At 36.9% G+C, this 16,736-nt stretch overlaps 1 protein-coding gene across 1 annotated transcript in view; it reads right to left on the bottom strand.

Annotated features, from left to right (window-relative positions):
• Positions 1-16,127, bottom strand: part of RAMP3 (receptor (G protein-coupled) activity modifying protein 3) — a 31,443-nt gene extending 15,316 nt beyond the window's left edge. Inside the window, exons 1-2 of the mRNA XM_010193119.1 lie at positions 16,103-16,127; positions 13,781-13,913 (exon numbers count right to left, since the gene is read on the bottom strand). Coding sequence (XP_010191421.1) covers positions 13,781-13,913; positions 16,103-16,121 — 152 coding nt within the window. The 5' untranslated portion in view covers positions 16,122-16,127. The remainder of the gene's footprint in view (positions 1-13,780; positions 13,914-16,102) is intronic.
• Between the last annotated feature and the right edge of the window lie 609 nt (positions 16,128-16,736).

The raw sequence follows: 16,736 nt of genomic DNA, 5'->3' as shown, positions 1-16,736 counted from the left end.
TGCTTACATCCACAAACTGCTTTGGATTCAATTTTTAAGAGGATATTAAAAGATATTAAAGTGTCATCTGCTGAGTGGAAGCTGTTATTAGATTCCATTTAGTCCAAAGTAGCACAAACCTTTTATAACAGCTCAGCATCATTTCTTAAAGTAGAAACAGGGGACAGAAATACCTGAGGATATCCAGCTGTGAAATAGAAATCACAGGTCAACCAGGCTTACACTTTGAGAAACACCCACTGCAGCGTGTGCACAGAGTCAAAAGTAAATAAAACAAACAAAAAAATTCATCTGCTGCCAGGTTGAACATTCCATCATAATGTCCACACCCCTCCCTTCTTAATTTTTATGAGGACACCAAGAATGTAGATTTTTTTTATTTCTGATTATTTACGGGAAACAGCGTTTATATACACTGATAAAATGTCTGTAATTACAAAATTCATTTGCTTTGAGAGAAGAGTGGAAGTTGCTTTGTGTTCCAAGTAGAACACAGATAACGGGAGTCAAATATCAGGCAAATAATTACAGATCTTAAACTCCAGATCACATAACCTACTGGACTCGTAAACAAACAAGTGACTTTTGTAGTTTTGAATAATAAACACATTCTTTAAAATTGCAGTCTGTACATGGACAGATGTACAAGACCAAAATTGAGGAAAAATTAACTGCAGAATCAGAGGAACAGTAACAACATCAGAAAAGAATTTAACGTATAGCATAAAGATCTGACAGGGGAAGAGCCTTGTATTGAAAAGTCCTGCTTAACTACTATTCAGGTACATGATGATGTTTTAACAAGATTTTGACAGTACAGCCTATACACCATTGAATGTCGATTTTTTTCCTTTCTCAGAACTTCCCCTCTTACTCATAGATGTAAAGACACATGCCCTCTCCGTAAGACACCTCATATAGACAACAGAAGCAAATGGGGGCCCTACCCCTTCTCCACAACTGTTTAAAGAAGATTCGAGTGTTGCAACACTCCCTGGAGCTGCTTAAGGACAAGCCAGCAGCCTCCTAAGCAGGTGTAAAAAATATTATGTCAGGAGGTTTTGGATGATGTTAAGACTGGCTGCAGATCAGAAGCAAGGAGACCCAGCATCTTGAGTGTCACCTGAGAGAGGCAGCTCCTGGCTCTGCTGAGTTTATTCAACTTCTTCTTGGGTCCTGCTAATCTCTATCTTCATTTGAGAAAGAACAGTGTAATTTGGCACATCACCTGTGAAAGAGTACAAACCCTTGCCATAAGAAAGCTATTATGGGCTCTGTTAATTTTTAAGCTTTGTGACCAGCCAAGTAGTGGTTTTACCTTCTGAGCCTTTATCTAATTCCTCTTTGCATGATGAAAACACTGACTTATTTTCACACTGATGGTTAAAAAATACCCTATTTTTTTCTTTGCACAGCAACAGTCAAAAGCAGAAACAATCTTACATGTTTGTACCTATTTTATTTATAAGTAGTAACACTAATACCTTACATCTGTATACTACATGTCAGCCTAAATATATATTAGGTATATATACACCCCAATAATATGATGCAGAAATCCCCGTTAGATTACATGATAAATTATACATAACATAGACCATCTTAGGATGCTCTGCTTCTTAAGGTACCTTCCTGCAGATAAAAATCAGATTCAGGGCCTCACTGATAACTCCCAGTCCCACAGGTTCTATAATGGAGGCAGACACAGAACCCAGGTCCAGATGCCAGAATGCTCATTTTAAAATTTCTATATCTAAGTTGCAATCTGACACTCACCTTAGTACAAAATGGTACATTTCAGCAGTCAGTGAAATGCATGAAGGGCATTTGTATAACCACAGAAATGTAATACATCAGTTTCTTGAAAGCTGAAAAGAATGGTGCACTTAATTGTTCACCAATACACTATGCCTTGGCAACCTTTGTTCTTTCCAGCCCTTATACACTCAGCTCTTAGAGAAAATCTTTAATTTTACAAAGCTGCTGTACCTCTACAATTTTTCATAAGTAGTACAGCCATTTCACACCTTGCCATCAAGTTTGTCAATTTACTTAGCAACATCTATGTCTGCCATTTGCAAATTATGCAATGGGCTGAAGAAGGTGGCTGATTTCCGTCAGAGTGCAGAACATTGCATTTCTTGTCTTGGAACTACTTTCCAACATTGAATTATATACTGCTTTGCAAAGATAAATAGAAATGCCAGAGCCTTGTGTACTAACCATGTAAAATACTTTTTTAAAAGCATCGTTATATAACAAACTTCTGTAATTGAAACAAGATCCTGAATACAGAACAAATGGGTAGAATTAATCCATACTTCACTGTGCTGTCAACAGTTAACCACATGACTAATACCACATGTAGCTTGAAGCAAGAAAATCTATTTTTTTTGCCTCTGCTGAGTTAATCTGGGTTATTATGTTAGTGGTTGATCCATTTAGAAAACAAGAATGTAGAAACTGTCTTGCAAACCAAAACAGAAGAACCACAAAAGTTTGTATTAAGTACTCATTTTCATAACACATTTATCTTCTTTTCATTTTCACTGCCTCTAAAAATATACTGTCCAAGATATTTGCATTGCGTAACTGATAGCAGTCTATCAGTTATGCCATATTATTTTATGACCAAGTAACTTTAGACAAAAATCTTATGTATTGCTTATTTTGAAATATAACCTTTAATAATAAGCCCCATGAAGATTGTATTCTATTACTGATCTTGCCACAGTAAAATTCAGAGAGAGTATGAAAGTTGTGGAAAGGGCATATCAGCTGACAGTCATGAGATTTAACAGCACAGTGCTTTCTACCATCACCTCTAAATTGCCTGCAATTTATTGCAAGTGACTTTACTCATTAGGATTATTATATTCTTATATCTTGAACTATTTGTTAATTGACTTGGTAAAGTAAGCACTGACATACTGACACACTGACTCACTTTGTGAGTGCAAGCTACCAGCCATTAGTCTAATGCATCTACTTCTGTACGTATCAATTTGACCTACAGGACCCTTGCTAAAATATTTTAACTGGTGTCTTCTGATCACCTTAACTTCACCAGTGCTGAAAATTCTTCCAGAACTTTAAGAAGAAATTATCAATATTTGCATTAGTGACATTTTGGCAAAGGCCAGATTTCACTCTCTTTCTGAAAACAATGACTCATGACAAATAAATGTAACAGATGTCAAAACTTGTTGAAAAAAGCACTTGAAAAACTGAAATCCGATATTAAAAATCGAGGAGTGTTCACCTAGTGGTAACAAAAAGGTAATTTTTTCCCCTACTTAGCAGCAGGCTTAGAAGATCCTTCTCTCACATGACAGAACTTTCACAGAGATTTGCAAAATTCTTTGTAAATTAAAGAACAGAAAGGCTTGAGCTCTTAAAAACTTTGAAGAGATGGAGAATGGGCTGCAAAAGCACACTATTTTGGCATGATACAGTCATCATCATTTTCTCAGTAGCAGACCCAGAGTATTCAATGGTTTAAAAAAAAAGAAACAGTTATCCTTGATGAAGAACAAACTCCAATCATTTTCTCTTCTACCCATTCCTCAGCAGTGGTATCCTTGAGTTGAGGCTTTTGTAGACTGTGATTACAACATGTGTTGTGGTATAAATAACAAAATTGCTCTAGTTCACCAAATCTGAGCTCTTGGAAGTTCGTATATTTAATTCAGCAGGTTTCCAGAAGACTGGCCAAATTTCCTTACCCTGTTCTTTCAACCCATTTACTGGTTTCAAGGAAGCTCTTCAAACCAAGGTTTTCATTGCAAAAAGCAAAATTTTTCAGTGTCTAAAATGAAAACCCAAGAAATTGCAGCAGATGAAGACCTGATAAGGCTTTGCTAGTTTCTATAATATGCTCCAGAACAAAGTCATGGCTTTGCATTTATAAGCAAAGAGGTCTGCAGGTCTTCACAGAATTCATAAATGCCAGTGTCCTTAATACATCATAAAAATTCAGAAGTAATACTTAGAATAATCCATTAAAATTTTATGTTCATTAATGTTTTTCACCACTTTTCCGCATTGTGTAAGGTGGCCACAGCAGACACAGACTTAGAAGTGCATTGCCATAACTTTGCACTAAAGAAAAAATATTAGAAATGAGTGTCCAAAGCCATAAGCCTATTCAGTCCCTTGTCTGGAATTATCAATTACAGATTTAATTTTCACATCCATGAATTGTATAAAATGTCTTACCCTCTTCTATGCAGTGAAGAAGAAAAAGTTATAACTGCATTAAGTAACCATATTTCAGCCTCCGCACCTATCAGGAAGACAGCAATTTTGCGGTAATGGACTATTCTTGCCTCATGTGGAATCCTGATCTTTGCATTCAAACTAATCACTGTATTCACATTCATCACAACATACTCTTACCTACACAACATAAAACAAAGCTAGTCTGTTTCATATGAAAGTAATGGTGATCACCTGAAGTGCAGTTGCTCTTAAAGATTTAATATAGCCTCATTCAAGGATAAGCTGTGCCTTTGCATTAACTTCACACTAACTGTGGCTGATCCCAAACAGTAGATGAACGTACACATTTTCAGCACAGCCACACATCTGGCAACCTGATCAGAATTTATACACTGTAGTGTTCTTTTATTGCCAACTTCTTAAATAATAGATGGCAAACGCTATTATTTCTGCAATGAAAAATTGCTGTTGTCAGCTAGCAGCATGATGGCAACACGACGGCTCATATATGCCATTCTTCTCGATTGTTCGACTTGCTCGCACCTAACTGATTTATAAGCTGCTTTGCTTTGCTTTTGAAAAGAAAGGCATGAGTCACAGAAGGAAAATAATGGGTTCTTGGGGGTAATTAGTACCAGCCTGCTTTTGCCACTACTGTCATGACCCTTAAGAGTTTTAAGAAGGATTTTTTAATATAAAATTACTGCAATCTTTGGTATTTGAAAAGGTGAAAGAAATACAAAAGTAGAAAGGATGAAATGTCAGCATTATCTGCATTTCACTGAGAGTTTAAAAAAAAACAGTAACTGTATCTGTATGGAAAGCCCAAAAGAAGACCATCCTATTAAAGAAGAAGAAAATGCTAGCAACTACCACATCAGTCCCTGTTTTTCTATACTGCACCAAACACATAATGGTAAATAAATTACACTAACATGAGGTGACATAAAATGCAAGCTTCTTCAGCCTTCCTTCATGGAGACACTAAGCTGACAAAGAACATTTTCTTCTATAAAATCTGGACTGACAAAACTGGGAGGGATTACACTAGGCTAAAAAGGGAAATTTGGTTCTCTTCCCCAGTAGATCTTTGGAGAAAAAAAGATAAATGATCTTCTGACACATACAGAATGCTACTCACAAACACTGCAGAAGTTAATCTGGAGACCAGGCAAATATGCAGTGAACTTTTGTTGTGCAACCACATTTGTGATTTGCAGCATTCTGCCACAACTTTCTCCAAGCTAAAGCATAACCAGCATATACTAGTCTGTCTACCAGGATATAAATTCCAACACAAACAGGTGCACACACCCCAGCATGGCACAGCTGAGGAAGAGTGAGACTCCCTTTAATAAGTACTACTCTGGATCTAAAATCACATGGTGCTGACCAGCCACAGGACCAGTTCCAAGCAGCTCCAGTTTGTCTTTCATGTGAGAAAATCGCATGCAAACATCCAGAATTGAGGTTTCTGTGATAATGCTGAAACTAATCAGCCAAAGCTGTCCACTTTCTAGTTGTGAGACACGTTACTGTGGAAACGAATTGGCTCACATGAATCAGTGCCTCACCTTAGCTGCAAAACAAACCCAGTGGTTTGCCTGAGATTTTCACAGCACATTCCTCTTCTGCAGATGTTCTGACATTAGCAGCTGGATGCTGGATCAGCATCTAGATCAGACTTCCTGCAGCAGTCAATGGGGAAGATGAAAAAAACTTAGACAACCGACCAAGAAAATGACTCAGTTTGGAGGGCTCTTACATACACACTCAGCCAGCAGAGGTTATTAGCTCCAGGCTTTAAGAACAAGGGGCATATAATTTCATCTTGGATTGCACGTTTCTTCCACAGTCTGTTTTCCCACTGATCTTAATGTCATCTGGCTTTCTTTTCTTTAATATTTTACTATGTTTCTTTGAAAACTAGGCACTTTTATGATTAGATCAGTTTAGTTTAGTTCAGCTTAGTTTCGTTTAGCCAAATTGTAACAGGCAAAACTCCCATTGACTTTAAAATTAAGCAACAGCTTTAGGATTATTTTTCCAGAAGATTAGATCAAATTTGGCTCTATTCATGCACATCTTTTTTTCCTTATTTCCTTTTTCAAATCTTCAACATCTGTACAGAACATGGGTGGAACTCCTTCATAATGGGATTGAAGCCTATTGCTTCTGTTTATAGAATTCATTTTAAATGTAGAGGGTTCTGGGAAAATCACACTGAGGCTGTATGGAAAATAAAACGGTTTTTCAGGTTGTAGGGACAGACCTTGGACCAGCAAATCAGAGAATTCAACCAGGTGCACACATACATGCAACGAAGTGGCTTCAGACATACAGTTAAAAGACAAATTTTGCCCTCTCCTATTCTGCTAAGGACTCAGACTTAAAACTTTGGAAAAAATCAGAACTGTAATGTGCCATAGAGCAGTACCACACAGCCACTGCCTCACAGAACATTAATGGCTCCATGTGCCACACAGACAGGCTTGATGAGGTAAAAAGAAACACAGGGACTGCAGGAAGAAGTCTGTTACGATAAGATCTGCTGCTGAAACAGAGAAGCCATATCCTCTCCTTATATGTGCTACTCTGCTAGAATGCTCTTCCAAAACACAAACATTTCACACTCCACCTCTCAATCCACAGCTATTCCTCAGCTGGCAAACACAGAGTAGCAGATATGCAACTTCATATACTCATGAGATGACTGCTGCTGCAGTAATATTGGCTTGAAGTAACAGAGTGCCTTACACTGAAATAGATGATGCCTGACTAGATGAAAGATAACAATCAAATCCTACATTTCTCAATTTCAGTCCAATAGCAAACAAATGTTACCGAGCCTGGTCGGCTCCCTCAGGGGACTCAAACACTGGAAATCCCATATCTTCTGGATGTAATATTATCAACTGATATTTCATTCATTGATTCAGCTAAAGAAAAGGACTCCGTAGTTTGCTCTGGATCAGTGAGAAACTAGCTTGAGGGTGCGCTCCTTAGCCAACTCCAAGCCGGCACACTTACGTGGAGACTCAGTTTGAGAGAGGACTGTTGGGGTGACAAGATGTGTAAGGATGCAACTAAGTAAGCATGCAGCAAAAGACATGTGGGCATGTACACAACATGTGGGCATACATTTCTCTTTGGTGAAAAGAATGTCTTTGAAGGCAGATCACTTTCTGGGCTCATTTGCCATCACTGTCCCCAACATCAAAAATGGATTAGCTCTACTCAGAGGCAGAAGGATGCTCTCTACACTGTCCAGACTCATGCAGTGTCCTGCCCACATTTTGATTTCCTGATTCACTTGCCTGAGTGATGGGAATAGGGTCATGTTCTTTAGTGGCATCTGCTGCCCCGTGCACCAGACACATAATGTGCATCTTCTGCCCAAACAGGATCCTTACGGCAGTTGAGGAAATTAAGCATCAACTCTTAGCATTTCAATCAAAAAAAGGAGATGGCATATGAGTAAATATCAATGTTATGGACAACTTTGCTCTTCCTGTAGTAATCCCTTGACTATTTCTCTGTATTCTTACAGCGTAAGAGTTTTTATTGTGGAAAAACTGCAAGACCAAATCAATAATAAGGAGTTCTACATACTTCTAAACAGGAGGTGCTTGGTGCTATGTCAACAAAAAGAGTACGCGAATATCACAGAGCAATGCTGTTAGCCCTATTGATACCACTGAAAATACTTTATTTCCAGATATAATGATGCAATAAAGTCAGGAAAGATGACTGGATTGTGCTACAGTATAGTTCAATTTGGACAACTGTTTTTTTAAGAGCTGTGTTTGAATTTCCATTCTGGATGTCCTTGTGACAAAAGTAGTATAACTCTGTCTATAAGGAATGCAACACGAGATTAATCAATAGCCAATATTAAAGTTAATCTAACAAGACTTGATACTATAGTAAGTAAAACTTTCTAATTAATCAAAGCTTTTACATATGTCTATTTTTTTGGTATACATTGGTACTAAGCTTTTTGCACTGACATGGCATATAGGTCTGTATTTCTTACCTCTATAGTGTTTGCTCTCACAGCAGCCAACCAACCAGAAATGCATATATGGAGTCCAAAACACATCCATACGAATTTTTCAAATTAATCTTTTGGGACTTTTGTGTGAGCAGATACCACATGCTTCCTTATAAGCACTGTATTTCATTCATTCGTGTTTAAAGACTGAATGTTTTATCAAACTTCGTTTGAAACATTCTGATGAAAAATTCCATCAACATTAAAAATCATAGTAGCCTTGAATTAAAAACAAAAGGAACTTGAAAACTAATTATTATAAAAAGCAATTGCCATTCATGAAAGGCAGTTGTGAAAGTTTTGGCCCAATATCTTAATCAACCAAGTGAGTCAAACAAATAATTTTTGCTAAGTGTACAAATAGCATTGCAAATGGTGAAGGAGTAGAAGATATAGGTGTAGTTATACAGACTGACTTGGATGACTTACAAATGCAGACTTATCTAAATCATATGCATTTTAACACAGGTGAATGCAAGATCATAAATCCAGAAACAAATAATCTATGTCACACTTAAAAGTCACTCTTAGAAGGACTTCAAATAATGTACAGCTTTTAGAGTGTGTCCTCCTGGAATTACTAGGTAGCTAGGAGGGTTACTACAACACACAAATATACTGGCAGAAGAAAAATGCTGAATGCTCAGTAGGATTAGAGGACAAAATACTAAGTGTGTATTTAAAACTATGAAAACTATTGCTGGCTGAAATATTCAATTCCAGACTGGAATCCACTCTTCAAATGAAAAGCTGACAAAACTTGTAAAGAGTTCAAGGCTTCTGAAATACATGCATTAACATGACAGGCGTCAAAAGCTGGAACTTAATTTATATTAAAAAAAATAAAATAAAGGAGCTCAAGAGATGACTTAAAACTGACTTGCTTGTATTTAATTGGGAAAAAATTATTTCTGACAACAGAAGGAATTTTACTGCATCAGGAAAATATATAAGAAAGTATCATTGCTGGGAACTGGAGTCATGCAAACTGAAGAGAAATAAGACGTATTTTCCTCTGACTGTGAACAGTGAACCCTTTGGAACAACCTGTGTACAGAGATAATGGATTAGAACTAATTTGATGTCTTTTAAATGAAGAGTTGATGCCTCCCCTTAAGATACACACTCTTACGGGGCTTAAAATAGTGACTAGGGGGCAGATTGTGTGGCCTGTAATATTCAACAGAGCAGACCAGATGGCCATCACCATCTCTCTGGCCTCAAAATTACCGAAATGCTACTAAGTACACACAGAAATGTCTGGAAATTGGGGATGCAGAAGAGAGAGAAGACACCAGTGCTTGGGAGCAGGCCAAAAGCTTAATGAGCCGCTGAGAACCAGCATAAGCACATTTCAGTCCCATATTTCCACAGGGGTTAGGGCTGGGAGAGACACAGAGATTTGTTTAGAGACTGTTTGTTCTAGCTAAATTGTTTCCAGGATCTAGTTAGAAGTATGTAGAAAACTCTTTCATTAGCTAAGAATAGAAATCTACGCAAACTACAATAAGCGACATTTTTTCAGGTTCGTGTAAGACAGCTCTGGGTACTCCCATCTTCATCTGGCCCCTTGCTTAAGGAATTAATCATACCTGGCCTCTCAACTGCAGTCTCTTTGTAACCAGAGCAGGATTTATCACATATAGCACGGTGAAAAAAATCTGACCATTAATAAGAGGCTTAAGTTTGTGGACAGTAGTTGATTTTACATATTTAGCTGCTGTTGCTAAATAGTAAGAAAATAATACAGAAATAAAATATGTAGTTTATTGTATATATAATATAGAAATAGATAATAAATAAAAATACATATAAAATAACATAAACACATTAAGACTAAAAAGCTTTTTTGTAATTTCCAGTCCTCTGGCAAACAAAAGTCTATTTAGTCTTAAAGTCTTGCCTTTGTTAACTTCCCATAGCTTTCACTCACACTTCACACTCTGTCTGTTAGCTTGCCATGTACCATAATTTCCTGTCATTTAAATGCCACCCAGTGGCATTTTCTTCTTCAGGGCTTCCTTGAATAGCCTAAAAGCATCAGCAGAACTGTGCACAGCTGATCCTCTCACCTTTTGTTGATGAATGACTCCAGCTGGTTTTTTAAGGTTTTACCTTTCTTGTGAGGTATTTCTGGTTGTCCTTCATATTCTGGTGTCCAAGCAAGAGCAACTGACACCCACCACATCTAAATAACTTAAAATATTTTAAAATCCTACTTGGATCCCTCATCATATTTAAGCTTTCAAATACCTTTGAACAATCTGATCCTGAGTATGTGCATTCTAATTTCTGTATGAATCCTTACAGAAAAATGTAAAAACTAATAGGGAAACTTTCTCCTGATAGCACTTCTGTAAACTTCTACCTGTAATTTTACAATGTATATGTGTTCATTATACATTTCCAGCATGATCAAGATCACCCATGGAGGCTAAAACTCCTATATTGTTTCCAGTACCAGCTGCCACACACGAGAGAGCCTCATCTGTTTAAAATGAGCCAAAAGACTGCTTTTTAAAGAGTATAAGTTTGTCAAGAATAAAGTTAAGAAATAAGTAACAGAGCTGTCAGAGTATCTTACAATATAACTAAGTTACAGCAAATTGAAGTCATTGAAATCTCTCTCACGACTGTTTGGCTGGACAGTGAAGCAACGCAGATAATTGCTATTTACCAATTATAGTCCCATAACCAAAGACAGCCATTTACCATGAAGAGCTAAAACTCTTCCATAAACCAAAAATTTTAGAAAAGAAGCGGATTTCCATAAATTATTACATTTTTATATAAGATACAAAACCAAATTTTGCAAGATCTTTGTAAGTGAAAAGGGCCATGCAGAAATTACTGTATGAAGAAAGAGCCTTCTTCATACAAAACTCACACTTTTAACCCACTATCTGATCCAGGTTATCTAATTTTTACTGCTGGAGGCAGTAAACACTACCAGGTTTAAACATCTGAATTTTAAGTGGCCATGGCTAGAAATATCATGTTTTCCTTAATTTGTCAGAATACTCCAAATAAAGAAATGTTTCAGTTCCATTATCAGGGTTCCTTCAATGAGCTGTAAGAAATTAGCCTATACACTACCTTTATAAAGTGTGATGTCAAAGCACAGTGTCTGTTCTCCAAAGACTAAAGTTCTTAAAGGTGCTGTTTCTTCAGTGCAATGAACCCTTAAGATAAGTTTGTAATCAGACTTATAACGCTTGATTAATACTCTATTCAGGAAATAAATTCCAAAAACAAATTCCTCTCTCTACTGTCTTCTAAGCTAGAACTTGAAATGTAAGTGAGAGAAAGAAGTTTTAAAAAACCATATTATCACAAAAAATAAAAAATATTTTTCTCACTAGTCTGGAAGAGGCTGGTATTCTTCTTCTGGTACTATGTATGGGGAAAAATGAGCAAAGCCTAAGGCTGACCAGTTTCTTCACAAAAAACAGTCTCCATAGATAAACAGAAATTTCCTTGTACAGGGAATGAAAATGACACCAAAGGGGAAGAACAATCAAAAATGATAAAAAGAAGGTGGATTCTTAACTCTAATTTAAAATCAGGAGAACTCAGGGACTCCAGTCACCTCCAAACTTTGCAAAAACCTTAGACCAAAACATTTAAACTCTTGAAGAAATTTTACTTCAAGGCTTGCAAAAAGCTGCCTGTTTCTTCACCTGCATTAACAAAGGCAGAGTCTAATATTTTGACTTCTGCAGGTACCCTTCTCTACCGCAAGTAGTCCCATTAGTTGGGGACACTTACCAATACGAACAAGGTATTAACAAAGAACTCAGTTTTGTGATTATAATACAAGTGTAAAAAAAATCGAATTGAGCAAAATTATAGTGCTTCCTTCAAAATAAGTAAAACAACTTGTACCTAGATGAGTTGCAAAACTAAAATTATTGCCCCATAACTTACAGATATTTGTTAAGTACATTTAGCATTACCTGTATTGCAAGACTTTTCCTTTGTATACACATAAATCTTTGTTAGATTTGAGAGCAATTTCTGCAAGCTGGATAAGAAGGGCTTACATGCTCTTGCTCTTCCCCACAGTTGGAGAGAGCTGCATGAATGCACCTTTCCCTCCAGTGCCATGACTTTTAAGAATCTACCTCTTAAAAGGTTGTAAGGTCATACAGGGCATCCAAATAAAAGTGCTAAGAATGAATAGAATCTAAAATGCTATTATGGTGGTCAGATTGTGAACCATTATCAACGGGTGGGACATCTCAGCACGGGTGTCAGCAGTTAAAAGAAACATGAGGAACTGCTGCAACCTCACACAGCAGCCTAACATTTCATTATCTATCACGTCAAATAGTGATGAGTTAGTTAGAATCTTGCATAAGGTAACTGCAAAATTTTGCATCACGTGCAGTGATGCTAAATAGAAGACACGACCAAAGATCACATGGGACAAGAACACATCTGGGGCAGTGGTGACAGCTAGTTTGCGGCTACCTTGCCTCAGGAGCAGCCCCAAAACAGCACCAGCACCATTTCAAATCCAGGAAGATGTTCTCTGCCAGGCTGACTCATATCACACCAGAGCCAATTCACTCGAGTCTCATTTTCTGAAGTGCTGAACACCTGCAGTTTCCCCTGATTTCAGTTGGTATAGAGGGCAATCAGTGCTTCCAAAATCCAAGTATTACGCAGACATGCTTTGAAGAAGCAGATGCCCCACAAAGCCAAAAATCCCACAAATTAACAAGCCCTGTGAGTTTCCTCCAGAGCAGAGTTTGAAGTGTGCAGCCTTATAGAGAGATGTTTAAATACCTCCAGCAACTACAGCACAGGAGTGGAGATAAGAAAACACCACCACTACCCTCACTACTGTCAGTCTTGTGGTATTTTAGATACCCAAACAAAACGGGTGGTGCTCACTCTCTCCATGCTATCTGGCAGGCAAAGAAACAAACCGCTGCAGTTTCAATAGGACTAATCATTTTTCACTTGGACAGGACAATCTCACACAAGTGGTGGATTTCTGAAACAGAGTATGAGGAAACATTCCTGTCATCTTACTGAAAAAAAGAAATCAGACTGCATTGCTACCAACAGATAAAACAGAATAGTGTGATTCTAAAAGCACATTGCTTTAGCAGTTTCACAGAAAAAAATTGATGTAAGTAACATTTCTGAAATGCACAGAAATATCAATTAAATATAAGCACAACTGTCTGAGGTAAAAACAACAGCAGCTAATATTGATTATCCCACTGGTTAGTTTTCATTAACGTGGTCTATTCTGTGAGTTAAGAGCTGGGTCTCTCTGTGCGCATGTGGCCGTATTGCAGCTTAGCCCTCTGCAACTGGCAACAAAATGCAGGAGGATTTCAATATATCAGGAACATAAACGTGTTACATGCATTAGGGATATACTACGGATGCAAGTATTACGGTCTTCTTGGTATTTGAGGCAATCCTTTTTTTAAACAAAACAAATACTATTATAAGGTGAGAAATATGAGAACCAAAACTAAATCTTACATGATAAACTCTGTCAGGTTGCACCATTTTTTAGAGTCCACTCTCTTCATCACTTCTTCAAAGGATTTTCCACAAGCAGGCAACTTTTCTAACATGAGAGATTCATTGCAGAGATTACTCTGTTGACGTGCACCTAGGTAAAATCAGAAAGCACCTTAAATCTCAAACATTGAAACATAAGCGCAAACACATCATTCACAAAATCCTTCACATCATTCTGCTTGTCACCTGCATTGTTGCAAACCTGATATTCAACTTGCTAAACAATTTTGTAGACAAAATATTCATTTATTAAAAACATAACTTAGTATCAAATACTATAGGTTACCATATATAGTATCATTTTAGAGGAACCATTTTAGAGGTCACTTTTCTAATATTACTTATCTTCTACTTATATTACCTTATTACTGCACATTGGCAGTTCTAGCTTTTTTCTTTAGTATATCTTCAGTATATATTGAAGGAATTATCTCCCATTATCTGATGTTGATGTTACAAGCACACAGCCACTTGCAAAGACGGAGTTAAGCTTTACTTGAGCAAGCCTCTGTGTTTTGCAATCTGTAACAGCAACTCCACAATATTTAGAGTCAAAGTCAAAGGTTTTTCTCATCCAGCCTATGCCTGCATTGGAATATAAAGGTAGCATTTTGACATTTCTTATGAAATTTACATTCTGAATAAAATTTCTATTCAGGCTAATTAAAGCATTTTATTTTGATAAGACTGAAACAATTTGTTTTCATTAAGTAGTTAAATATGTATTGCTTTATCTTTATAATTGCCACTATTTTGATTGCTTTTCTATACACAAAATGCATAAATTTTGCAGAAAATTAAAAATTACCTCTAAGTATACGTATGTCAACATTTTTAATGCAAATGCCTAAACTCAATTAGTCAGATAAAAATCAGTGTGATTTCTTTTTTTTACAGCAGCACAAAACTGCAAGAAGGATTTACCTGAATAAAACTGCAACCCTAAGGAGGTGTCAGGCAACTCTTCTGACAGCTATGGAGAAAAAGCTTTTTAAAAGAATATAATCAAGAAGAACAGACCAATTTCTCCTTTTTTAATCCTAGAAAAAAAGAGGTCTAAATAGAATCAGGTCTTTCTCCTTTTTCTTCTGAACCTACATTCTCACTCATATCCTATTAACACAAGGGAAAGGAGGTATTTATTTTTCTTCTTTTAGTTGCTTTGAGAGCAGGATCCCATCCTTTCTGAAAGAGCCATCAGTTCTAATTTTACATGGTGACAGTCAAACACACAGCCAGGTGAAGCGAGGTCAAAGGCATGCAAGACACCTTTGCTTTGAAGAGAAGTCAGGTGTAGCCTTCACCCTCAACAGAGCACTGTTCCTCACTCATTTAGTCAAAAAAAATTAAGGCAAGATGATTGGTTTCAGGCTTTACATCATGACCCATCGAGGCACAGGTCTGACTCACAGGGACCTGACCCTACCTCCTTTGTCACACCTGGTTGTCAGAGCTCTTAGAGCTGACACTAAGCTTTCAACCAAGTCATTTAAAAAAAAAATCACAACTACAATTAATCACCTGTGATAGAAATGATGAAAGTTCCAAAACAAGGGCAGCACAATTTTGTCCTTGGAAACTTAATGTTGATAGCATGGACACTGCCAATTTAAGCATCCCCGCCTATTCATCTGGCAGCCGCAACAGCTATAAGTTATATTTTCCACAGCTAGATCTGCAGATGAATATTAAAGCTGGGCAGAATTCAAAACCATATATGAAAATTGCACAGCTGGCAACTTAAATCCTACACTGATGCTTTGACAAAAGTTAGGCAAAGCTGCCTTCTCTGGCAGGGTATTCTAAACAGCCAGCTACAGATTGATTTATAATCCTATAAATCCAACAGAATACAGGTTTCTCCTCCATTACATCATGTGCACTGACAATTTACTCCAGTCCCTTCCCAGCAGGGTGTTTAAATGGATTTTCCATGGCCTTGGTATTTTTGGTTGGCTCTCTTTAGAGCTTCAATATTTTGCAGGCTTACAGAAAAAGCTCTGATACAGTCATTTGACAGGAACAACCTGATGACACAAGAGTTTCTGTATAAATCCCTGGCCAAAGGGGTTCAAAATTATTAATAAATCTACAGTTTTACCATCACTATTGAGACTGACCTTTACAAAACACTACAATACTCTCTGTTTATACAGCTGATGGACAAGAGAAGTTGTATGATGTTTGACTACTTGAAATGAGATAGTATGAAAGTGCTTCTCAAATGGCTTCCATTAACAAAACAGTAACATAAATTTGAGTTTTAGAAGTAGAGCTCACCTGCAAATCCAAGCGTCATTAGACCATTAACTAGGGGAAAAAAAAATAAGTTAGATATGGCCATATTATTATATAAGAGAATTAGTGCAGATACAAGCAAGCTTGACCATAATTTAGGTTTAAACAGAATACTCAAAATGTTCAATCGAACATTAATTTCAGTTTTATTTAAAAGTGTGGCTGAATAGAAAAATAAACAATTAGAGACATTACGTTTTTAAAATCTTTTTTATCTGTTCCTTAAGTGGCTGTCATGCAGAACTGTTATGGGTCTGTCCACACCACTCTTTTTCCAACATTAAGGATTAGGGATAAGGAAATTTTTACTTTAAGCTTCTTAAGGGTGAAAAGGTTGGAGAAGATAGCACATTCACTTGAAATGTAGGTGAACTGCACATTCTGAAGAGTAGAGCAAAAACAAAAAAATATTTCAGCTATGAAAATTAAGCAAGCACAGAGTCATCAATAAGCGTGTATTCATTTAGAAACAAAATGCTGTGTTTCATGGTCTCCACTTGTTGCACAGTGAAGTCATACATTTTGAAAAACATCATGTTCAAAATCCATAAGCCTCTCATGCAGAAGTTATGTTAACACAGATATGTCAGAAGAGTATACACGGAAACAAACTATG

This window comes from Mesitornis unicolor, unplaced genomic scaffold, assembly GCF_000695765.1.
Source record: "Mesitornis unicolor isolate BGI_N332 unplaced genomic scaffold, ASM69576v1 scaffold3371, whole genome shotgun sequence".
Classification (NCBI taxonomy): domain Eukaryota; kingdom Metazoa; phylum Chordata; class Aves; order Mesitornithiformes; family Mesitornithidae; genus Mesitornis; species Mesitornis unicolor.
This window is presented reverse-complemented; position numbering and strand designations above follow the sequence as displayed.